General features: G+C 64.1%; 1 protein-coding gene across 1 annotated transcript; it reads right to left on the bottom strand.

The window, feature by feature from the left end:
* Positions 1–6,988: 6,988 nt before the first annotated feature.
* MRPL11 (mitochondrial ribosomal protein L11) lies at positions 6,989–9,108 on the bottom strand. Its single transcript, XM_059718557.1, has 5 exons — positions 8,750–9,108; positions 8,457–8,552; positions 7,744–7,837; positions 7,406–7,565; positions 6,989–7,238 (listed from the first exon to the last, which is right to left on the bottom strand). Exons 1-5 carry the CDS (start codon positions 8,870–8,872, stop codon positions 7,142–7,144), a joined length of 570 nt encoding a protein of 189 aa, XP_059574540.1. The 5' UTR covers positions 8,873–9,108; the 3' UTR covers positions 6,989–7,141.
* Positions 9,109–10,990: the final 1,882 nt, after the last annotated feature.

Genomic DNA, 10,990 nt, shown 5'->3' with positions numbered 1-10,990 from the left:
CGGACCACCACCCCGCCCCGCCTCGCCCGGAGAGGATCCGGCACCGCGGACAGCGCAGCGCCTTCAGCACCGCGGACAGCGCCGGCCCGGCCGCGCTCCGGGGACAGGAGCGGGCCCGGCCCATGTCTCCACCCAGACCCCCATCTACCGCAGACCCCCGACCCAGGCCCCTGCAGCCCCCTCCTCGCTCCAGCCACCCCCAGCCGCCAGCCCCGCCATCTCTCCCGACCCCCGCTCCTTCCTTCCAGCCCCGCCAGCCCCGTCCCTCCAGACCACCCCCCAGCCCTGCCTCCATCTACCCCAGACACCCGCGCCCTCCATCCTCCCACCCTAGACCCCCTCATCTACCCGTGCCCTGCTGCTTCCCGCCAGCCGCCCCAGACCCCAGTCACTCCAGGCCGGGAACCCCATCCATCCCATCCCTTCTCCCGGACCCACACCCCTCCACCTCCTGGTCCCTTCATCACCCCCCCCCCCCATTCGTTTCTCCTTCCCCTGCAGGCCCCTGGCACTGCTAACACCGCACCTAGTCCCAGACACCCCCGCCCCGGCCTCTCCACCCCCCTTCCCCCCCATTCCCCTGTCTTGCAGCCTGAGACCCCCCCAAGCCCCGCCCCCGCGAGGCCCCGCCCCCGTCCCAGCCGCCGGGGCGGGGGCGGTGCTAAAAAAAGCCCGCGCTATATTTAGCGCCTTCCCCCGCGTGCGTCGCTGCGGGCCCCGCCCCCTGCGCGAGGCGCTGCCATATAAGGTGCTGGAGCATTTGGGGGGGAGGGGGCGGAGCCTGGGAGAGCCAAGAACCGCTCCCCCCAACCCAAACCTGGGGAGGGGGCCCGGCCGCCTGGGGCCTCTCCCTGCCCCGTCGCGGGACGGGGGTGAGGGCTGGGAGCCCGGGCACCTGGTGTCTCTCCAGCTCGGTGGGGGGGGGCTCAGACACCTGGGTTGTCTCCATGGGGGGAGAGCTCGGACGCCTGGGCTCGCTCTGTCTGTGGGAGTGGGAAGGGGGGGTCCCGGATGCCTGGTTTCCTGGACAGCAGGGGGGTCTGGTCAGCTTGGATGGGGCGGGGGCAGGGGCGGGGGGCCACACCTGGGTCCTCTCCCCGCCGCGGGGGAGCCCGGCCGCCTGGCTTCCCTGCGTCCCTGGAGAGCAGTGGGGCTGGGCAGCCGGGGGGGCTGGATCCCAGCCGCCTGGGCTCTCGCCCAGCTCGGAGCGGGGGGGCCGGGATCCCGCCCGCGCTGCGCTGCGCTCTGGGAACGCGGCGCTATAAATAGCTCCCGGGAGCTGTTTTTGGAGCCACGTCGCCGACGTCAGCGCGCGGCGGAGCCGCACGTCGCGGGGAGAGGGGGCAGCTCAGCCCCCGGCGGCTATTTATAGCCTCCGGGACCGGCGGGGAGCAGCAGCGCGGCAGGGGGGGGACGGGGACAGGCCCCCGACCCCCGTAGAGCAGAGAACCCAGGTATCCGGGACCCCAGACTCTCCCCCCCCCATAGCCATTGGATCGCCCCAGGGAGAGCAGAGAACACAGGTATCCGGGACCCCAGACTCCCCCCCCCCATAGCCATTGGACCCCCCCACCAGGGAGAGCAGAGAACCCAGGTATCCGGGACCCCAGACTCCCCCCCCCGCCATTGGATCGCCCCAGGGAGAGCAGAGAACACAGGTATCCGGGACCCCAGACTCCCCCCCCCCCCCCATAGCCATTGCCCCCTCCCACCAGGGAGAGCAGAGAACCCAGGTATCCGGGACCCCAGACTCCCCCCCCCGCCATTGGATCGCCCCAGGGAGAGCAGAGAACCCAGGCGTCCGAGGATCCCCACGACCCCCTCCCCACTTTAGTCTGTTAGATCCTCTTCCCAGCCTCCCCGGGTACAGCAAAGGACCCAGGCGTCCGGGCTCCCAGCCCCCCCTACTTTCCCCCCCCAGCCCCCCCATAACCCCACACGGCTCCCAAAGCCAGGAGAGATCCCAGGCGTCCGGCCCGCCCCCGCCGCCCCCGCGCAATCGGGCTCTGAATCGATCGGCTAAAGATAGCAACAGGGAGGCTAAAAATAGCGCTGCTTGCTGCTCTGCCAGGCTCCGCCCACTCAGGGGAGGGGCGGGGCCTGCGGGGGACTGCCCCCCCCACAGGGACACGTACTGACACACATGGAACATGCCTGGATGCTGAGCAACATGGACCGGTGGGCATGAAGCAGGCCTGGGGGCATTGGGCATGGAGCAACATTGACCGACACACCTGGGCATGGAGCAACATGGCCTGATTGGCATGGACTATGCCAGGAGGTGGACCAATGGGCATGGAATATGTGTGGGCACAGAGCAACACACATCAAACATGCTTGTACACAGTTACATGGACTGACATGCCTGGGCACACAGGGACACGTCTGCACACTGGGTTGCACAAAATGGACATGGAGCAACACAAATAACATGCCTTGACAGGCAGGGACATAGAGCAACACGGCTTGACAAGGAGTGACACAAGCACAGCCAGGCATTGAGCACACCCTGACGTGCCCATGGAGTGGCACGGGTGCACATGCCCTGACAAATGTGCACCCAAAGCAGGTGAGACACAGGCACTGACAGAGGGGCACATTTTGACATGCATGGAGCACAACAGTGCAGATCAACACAGACTTCCCCAGGTACTGCCACACCTGCATGCACATGGGCACGGGGCAGCACGGGGGTTCCCACTCTGCCCCCAGCACACCCTGACACACATGGCCACACAGCCAAGTGGACTCACCAATGGAGCAGTGTGTGCCCCCAGGTGGACCCACATGCCATAGGAGGTGGCATGGGCCTGTGGGGAGTGACATGACCTGAGTCTCATCAGCATGCACTGGCATGTGAGAACACAGACTCAGTGTGACAGGCAACACACTGTGATGCACAACAACGAACACAAATGCAGAATCCAGGCATCTGGGATGCGTGCGCACACGCACACACACAAAAGCAAATGCACCAACATGATACACAAGGCACCATGAGACAACAACTGGTCCTGGGTTGTGTTTGGTTCTGTGTTGTGTTGCCGCACAGTGCGTTGCGTTGCATTGCATTGCAAGGACTTACCCTGTGTTGAATTGTGGCACATTGCCCTGTGTTTTGTTCTGGTGCATGATATGCTGCCCAGGTGTGTTGCATTCAACTGGGATGCACACACACAGACAAACAAGCAAGCATGCCAACATGATACACAATATACCATGAGACAACACAACACTGCCACCCACCCTCTACAACCACACAACACAGCACACAACTCAACACAGACAGCAGGCTGCCCCATACCACAATGCCACTCCACAACACACAACCTGAGTGCTTCAATGCAAGATGATGCACCCGGCAGCACCACATGAGACAGCAAACCACATGCAACTTGGCCACCAAGACACGCAACACAACCTCATGTAATGCAACACAACAGGTCTCTGCACACCCAATGCACAGCTTAAGGGCAGCTTCAAGCAACCGCACAACCCAGTGTAAGAGGCTGCAGTGCAACACAACACACAACCTGGAACCACATACTGCAGGGCCACAGTGGCACACAACATAACACAATGCAGCCCAATGCAACACACACCACACACACACAGCTCCCCCCTCCCCCTGCCACCACAGGGTGAATGGCTTAGGGCAACACAATTCCCCAAGGATGCAACCACCCATGCCACTGTCAGGGATGGCAGCATGTTGCGCTGAGCTGTGTTGTGCGTCACTTTGCATTGACTTACTTGCATTGTGTTGTGAAGTCACACATGATGGTATGTTGCCTTGCCCTTTGTTGTGTATTAGTTGAATTGAACTTGTGTTGTGTTTCTGTGTGTGATGGTGTGCTGTCTTGTGTTGTCTATTGGCTAGCAAAGACTTACCTTGTGCTATTATGTGGTACTGTGTTGTGTTGTGGTGCACAGCAGCATGTTGCCTGGCCACCCAGTGCTTTGTGCTGTGTGTTATGTTGCAAGGAGCTGTCCTGTATTATCCTGAGCTGTGTATTGCATGGTGTTACTTTGCCCTTCGCTGCGTGATGTTGTGTTGGTGAAAGAACCTGCCCCAGGCTGTATGGAGCTGTGCGTTGTCCAACATCCCCCAATGTTGTAGGGCACAGTAGCCTGTTGTGCTGCAATGCAGGGCTGTGTTGTACGGTGTTGAATCGTGTTACAGTGAGGGTCCTGTGCTGTGCTGGGTTGGGTGTTGTGTCACAGCCCAGCGCTTTGGGTGGGGGTTGTGTGTTGTGATGTGTTTTGTGTTGCAGTGACTTGACCCATGCTGTGTTGCATGGTACATTGTGGGACATCCCTGTGCGCTCCATGTTCTATCGTGGTGCATGCCCTCTTGTTGTGTTGCAGCCAAGCCAAGCCATGTTGTGCAGTTTTGGAGCGAGAAGCCCTGTGCCATGTTGAGTTGAGTGTTGCATTACTGCTCAGTGTGTTGCATAGAGTTATGTGCTATGCATTGTTGCAAGAACCAGTCCTGGGTTGTGTCTTGGCTGCCTGTTGTGTTGCAAAGCATTGCGTTGTTCCACTCGTGGAACATCCTTTCACGTGGTGTTGAACAGCCCCTGTTGTGTTCCACCCCGGGGCACTGCATTGTGTGTGGTGTTGCAGCAAGAGGCCCTGCTCTGACTTGGGTTGTGTGGCTGCCTGATGCAGTGTTGCACTATGGGCCATCAACCTGCCTTGTGTTGTGGTACCTAGCTGCCTGGTGTGTTGCAGCCTGGTGCATTGCATTGTGTGGTGGCTGTATAGCAACAAGCCGCCCTGTGCTGTGTTGCATGGTAGGAGATACCCCATGCAGTGTTGTGCGGTGTGGCAGTGGGGTGCACGGTCACCTGTTGTTAGCACCTCAGGCCACTGCGGGGTGGGTTGTGTCGTGTTGTGTTGCATTGCGGTGCATGTCCACGTGTTGCGTTACATCACCCTGTTGCCATGGCCTCCGACACCGCAGCAGAGATCTCTGTGGCAACCATTGCTAAGGGCAACCCCAGCGTTGCCAGGGAGGGGAGGGGAGGGGTGCAGAGCAGGGGGGGCTGTGCCCCCCTCATCCCTCTGCAGGGCACAGACCTCAAAGAGGAGGGGGCAGGAGCTGAGACACCTGGGTTCTCTGCAGCTCTGGGGAGGGGGGCGGTTCTGCTTTGTACACAGGACCTTGCTCCCCCCCCATCTCCCTCAAGGTCCATCTCCATCAAAAATATCCTGTTGCCATGGAAACTCGCCCACAGCCTCACATCCCCGCCAGCGCCAGGGGCTACGCTTAATATAGACCAGGACCCGCCCCCGCTGCTGGGGGAGGGGAGACCCCTCCACCCCACAATGCACTGGGGTGGGGAAGAGGGGACCCCTAATACCAGCCCCATAATGCCCAGAGAAAACCCAAGCATCCGTGAGACCCCCCCACGCCAGCCTGCTCTCAGCCCCTAGCCCCCTCTGCCCTGCCAGAGCTAGAGGGAACCCAGGTGTCCGCCCCCCCCAGGCCCTGATGCTACGAGACCGGTCCCGAGTGAAGACAGAATTAGGCACCCGGGGTCCCCAGACCCTCTCCTCCAGCACACCAGACCCTGAGGAGGAGAGAACTGCTGGGACCCAGAGGCCTCTGCGCCCAGCTTGATAGTACTGGCACTTGGCAAGAGGCTGACATGTGCCCGGGCTCCCACAGCCCCGCTGCTCTCAGCCACCAGTCCCCACAGCACTGGCTAAAACCCAGGCATCCAGGCCCCACCAGGGAGGAAGCCCAGGCCAGGCCCCCCACCACAGCCGGCCCGGACTGTTCCCCTTGGCCAGCTGCCCCCCAGAGCCAGCTGCATTCTGCAGCCCAGGTGGGCAACCCAGTGCAGGGGATGAATGGATAGACAGACACACCTGTGGGACAATGAATGGACAGGGCAGGGGTCCCCCCCACAAGGCTCTGAGCTGGGGGGAGGGGGATTCTCCTCTCTCTCTCCATAATAGGTAATAGATGGAGCTGGGCTGTGACGTCAACACCCCCTGCATCACGTTGCCATGGCTACCCCACAGCAGCAACAAAGGGGGGAGCACCATAGCAACAACAGGCAAGCCACACCCCCACACACCAATCCTTCTTTGCACACAGGCCCCGCCCACCCCTTAGACCCATCCTCCAGTCTGGGGGGCAGGGGAGGGTGTCCCCAGGCTCCATCCCAGCCCAGCCACTTGTCTCCATAGCAACACCCTGCCGCCTTCCCAATGATGCTGCTGTGGCAACTGCATCCCAGGTGTTGCCACGGCAACAGCTGCAGTAAGCAGGGACCCCTGAACTCAGCAACCCAGCCCTGGGGGGCACCGATGGGGGCTCACCACTCTCCCCTGCCACACACACATGCCCCCTGCCCCATGGACACACTTCCATGGCACATGAATGCGAGCACAACCGCCAAAGGCTTGCACTCCTCCGGCCTGTATGATACCCTCATACTTGCACAGACAGAGCCTGCCTGCACATCTGACATATGCTTGCACGTGTGCACACACCACCCTGCCAACTTGCACACACATGCTCACGCCACCCACTATGCCTGCATGTGCCTCCTCATATGTTCACACCCAACTCCACATGGACACACATGGGTGAACGCACCCAAGAGGGCCTGTCCCACCACTATGGGTGGCCAGCACAGCTCCCTCCTCTCCCCCTTGCAGCTCTGAATCACCCAGGCACCGGGCCCCACTCCGGGAGAGCCCCAACCGCCTGCCCAGCCCTAGGAGCAGGCACCAGCCCTGGTCCCCATGACCCTTGGCCCTGCCTCTCCTCTTGGCCACTCCCTCCATGCCAGCCCCTTGCTCAGCCCTCTGCCCCCCAAACATTTGTCCCCCGCATTTTCTCCAACCCCTCCATGTCCCCCTCTCCCCAAGCCACTTCCTCCACAGCAGCTACTTGCCCTGCCCCCTAGCTCACCAGCCCCGCCCCCTCCACCTCTGGCTTCTCCGGCAGATTCACTCACAGGAGCCGGGGAAGGTCTCAAGCGTTTATTTTATCAGCTTCACCATTGACCAGCCAGGCCAAGGGGGACAGGGCTTGCACTGGCACCTCCGGAGCCAGGGGAGACCCCAGGTCCCCCAGTTCCCAGGCCCCGCAACCTGGTGGAGAACCCAGGGGTCCGAGCAGTCACTTGGCAGCCTCAGCCTCCTTCAGGGCCGCAGCCTGGGCTGCCAGCTCGTCTGCCCGGCGCTGGCGGAAGGTGGTGCACTCCTCCACGGTGAGCCTGGCGGGAAGGCAGCATGTCAGGGACCGAAGTGTCCAGCAGTTGCCCCCCCCGCCCCACCCAGAAACAAGGTACTGAGGCTGCTGGCCCACCCCAAAGTACCCACGCAACTGGGCTCCCAGCACTGCCCCTCTGGTCCCCCAGAACCCAGGCGTCCAGGGGCTCACCGGGGCACGACGCGCAGGCCGAGGGAGCGGGCTGAGCCCAGCAGCGAGCGCACCACGTCCTCCAGGCCCTTCCCACGCAGCTTGAACCCGGGGTCCTCAATCTTCACCTGCGCAATCTCATAGAGCTGCGACAGCGACACCACCCCTGCCTCCTCGTGCCCTGGGGAGGTGAGGGGACATCATCAGCCTGGGACCTCCCCTCCCCCTCACGGAGGGGGTGTCAGCCTGAGACCCCCTCACATCCATGGGTGAGGAGCAGCCTCCACCTCTGCATGCCCTTGGGGGGCGGGATGGGGAATGGCCAGCCTCCCCCCACCCCCATTATACGCCCCCCTCACCGGGCTGTGACGCGCCCTTCTCGATGCCAGCGGCCGCAAGCAGGAAGTAGGAGGTCGTGGGGGGGTGGATGTTCAGGTCATAGGTGCGGTCCGGCTGCAGGGATCACTAGACACCGTCAGCTCCTGAACACCACCCCCCACTCCCATCTCCCAAATGCCCCCTTCCCCCAGATGCCTCTGCAACAGCCCCCACCCTGAGCAGACACCCCCCATGTCCTGCCCCAGCCCTCCCCAAGCCCTGTGGGACCCCTCCACATCCAGCCCAGCCCTCACAGCATCTGCTCCTCGCCCCCAGGGAACCCAAGTGTCTGGCCCCTGCCCCAAGCCCACCTTGCCCCAGGGTTTTTGTGGGTGACTGGGGGGGGGGGTGTCAAGGCAACAGGGTGCCCCATAACCGCAATGCCTGGGGGAAAGCGGGGGGGGGTGTCTTAGAGAAGACCTGGTGCCTGAGAGGAGCTGCCAGGGCTGAGAGAGGTGTCTGGGGGCTGTGGCGGGGGTCTGCATAGAAAAGCACTGAAGGCACCTAGGACGGACCTGGGGGCTCCAGAGTAGATGTAGGGCCCAGGGGCAGAGCAGGGCTGGTGGGGGGGGGCACCGCCAGAGATGTGGGTGGGTCTGAGCGGGGCCGCAGGGGTGTGTGGCGGGGACTGGGGCACACAGCGGTGCTGGGGGGCGGGGGCTGAGGGCCACCAGGGTCCCGACTGCGGCAGCACCTTGATGTGGATGCGCACAGGCAGGGGGACGCCGGTCTTGATGTCCTTGGTTCGGTCGTTGAAGTCCTTGCAGAAGGCGCCAATGGGGATCCCGTGCTGGGGGGGGGGGGGGGGGTCAGGGGCGGCTGGACCCCCCAGAACCGCCCCCCCGCCTGGGCCCAGCTCTTCCCCAGAGCTGGCTGCATCCAAGGGACCCCCCCTCAGCTGGAGGGCACGCACGGTGCTGGCTCCAGCCCTCCCCCACGGGCCGCAGGCGTCCCTCCCTCCCTGCCCCGGGACAGGGCCCGGCTCACCTGGCCCAGGACGGGGCCCAGCGGGGGGCCGGGCTGCGCCTGCCCCGCGCCCAGGATCATTCTCATGCGGTTGCTGGGAACCACCCGCTTCACGGACCGCTTCACCACGGCCGAGCGCAACATGGCGCGGCGGCGGCGGCGGGCGGGCGGGCGGGAGCGAGGCGCACCACCGAGCCCGGCCCGCGCCCGGACTGACCAGGGGGCAAGGACACACGTGCAGCGCGCGGGGATGCCGGGGGCCGCGGGGCACGCCGGGAGCTGTAGTCAACGACGTCCGCAGCCGCCGAGACGCCGCGGAGTGACGTCACCAGGCGCGAGACAGGCCGGGAACTGTAGTTCTTCGTACGGTGCACGACGTTGCCGCCCCCGGGTCCTGCTGGGAGAGGTGGTTCTTTCCCGGAGTCAGAACGTCATCAACTCCAGAAGGGCGCCCTCCAAGCCGCGGTGCATGCTGGGAGCTGCAGTCCTCCCCGCCCCACCCGGGGCCTGCCGGGATACGTTATCCACCCCCCGCGAGGCCCTGATGCATGCTGGGATACTTGCCCCCTCCACTGACCGCGCGGGGCATGCTGGGAGGTCTTTCCTACTCTATCCCCGGTGCATTTTGGGATGGGTGGGTGGATGGACTGATGGGTGGACCCCCCCCGCGACCCGCTGCAGCCCGGGGCATTGTGGGATGGATTGGCCTCCCCGGCTCCGGTGCATGCTGGGAGGTGTAGTCTCTGCCCCTCATCCCGGGATTCCCGGGGTCCAGCCCCAGCGCCGCCCCGTTACTGTAATGTTCCGAGTGTAAGGGGGTGGTGGTGCACACACATGTATTCCCAGGGACACACGTGTGCACGCGCAAAGGGCCACATGTACACACGCACCCAGGCCTGTCAGGCTCATGTATGAACACAGACACATACATGAACACATGCTATGCCAACACCCACGGGCACAGGCGTCTATACGTGCATGCTGCTAAGCACGCTCGCCTGCCAGGCACACACTTGCACATACGCATTTGAACACGCACACACACGTGCAGGCCTCTGCTCACAGGTATGAATATATATGCATATGACAAGAAACACGTGAAACTCGGTATTCATATAATCAGATGCTCACACATGTGCGCCACTATGTGTGTGTGTGAGGGGGTGTGTACAAGAGCCATAGGAAGACCGTGGGTGCCCCAGCACCTGCTCTGTGCACACGCATGTGCTGTGCTCTGTGAGCTACATGTGTTGATCCATGTGCACCCACCTGCTCCGTGTGTGTGTGTGTGTGTGTGTGTGTGTGTGTGTGTGTGTGTGGGGCTGAGGCACGTGCTGCATGTGTGTGCTGCAGGCAGGCACACACACGTGCCACATGTCCACATACCGCCACACACGTGCATACACAGGTGCAAGAGGCTCCGTGTGTAAAACACGTTTGCTCTAGGCCTGCCTCTTCTCTGGGCTGGGGACGTGTGTGCAAGTGCACGCGTGTGCCCGGCGTGTGCGAGGCCAGGTGGAGCAGCCGGGACAGAGCAGCACCCCCCCCAAGCAGCAGCACAGAGAGACCGGACTCAGTGCGGACACGGGACAGCTAGGGGGCGAGTGCGGGGCACCGGCGGGGATGGCCGGTGGGGGGCAGGGTCGGCAGTGCGGGGCACCGGCAGGGCTGGTGGGGGCAGGGTCGGCAGTGCGGGGCACCGGCGGGGCTGGGGCAGGCAGGGTCGGGAGTCCGGGGCACCGGCGGGGATGGGGGGCGGGCAGGGGCGGGAGTGCGGGTCACCGGCGGGGCTGGGGCAGGCAGGGTCGGGAGTCCGGGGCACCGGCGGGGATGGGGGGCGGGCAGGGGCGGGAGTGCGGGTCACCGGCGGGGCTGGGGCAGGCAGGGTCGGGAGTGCGGGGCACCGGCGGGGATGGGTCGGGGGGGGCAGGGTCGGGAGTGTGGGGCACCGGCAGGGCTGGGGGAGGCAGGGTCGGGAATGCGGGGCACCGGCAGGGCTGTCCCGGACGCCTGGGCTCTCAGGCCTGTGCGCGAGCAGGGGCGTGGCTGTGGGGGTCGCATGAGGACAGGGCCACGGGGCGGGGGGCTGTGCGCAGTGACTCCCCAGCCCTGTTCCCTGGAGCCCGTGGAAGGCCGCGCAGGGGAGCGTGGGAGCCCGGAAGCCTGGATCCGGTCCCTGCGGGCCGGGGGGGGATGGGAGCAAGGGGGTTTGGGGGCCCGGACTCCTGGGTTCTCGGGGGGGGGGGTGACGCCCCCAGCTGC

This window comes from Alligator mississippiensis, chromosome 15 (genome assembly GCF_030867095.1).
Source record: "Alligator mississippiensis isolate rAllMis1 chromosome 15, rAllMis1, whole genome shotgun sequence".
Lineage (NCBI taxonomy): Eukaryota > Metazoa > Chordata > Crocodylia > Alligatoridae > Alligator > Alligator mississippiensis.
Note: the sequence above shows the minus strand (reverse complement) of the source record. Positions and strands in the feature narration are given on the sequence as shown.

Bases quoted from the DNA above. Each gene is read 5' to 3' on its own strand.
- MRPL11 (XM_059718557.1), bottom strand. From the start codon at position 8,872: ATGTTGCGCTCGGCCGTGGTGAAGCGGTCCGTGAAGCGGGTGGTTCCC. The intron at 8,553-8,749 runs GTGAGCCGGGCC...CCCCCCCCCCAG, and splicing joins TGGGCCCCGTCCTGGGCCAG to CACGGGATCCCCATTGGCGC. The intron at 7,239-7,405 runs GTGAGCCCCTGG...CCTTCCCGCCAG, and splicing joins GGCCTGCGCGTCGTGCCCCG to GCTCACCGTGGAGGAGTGCA.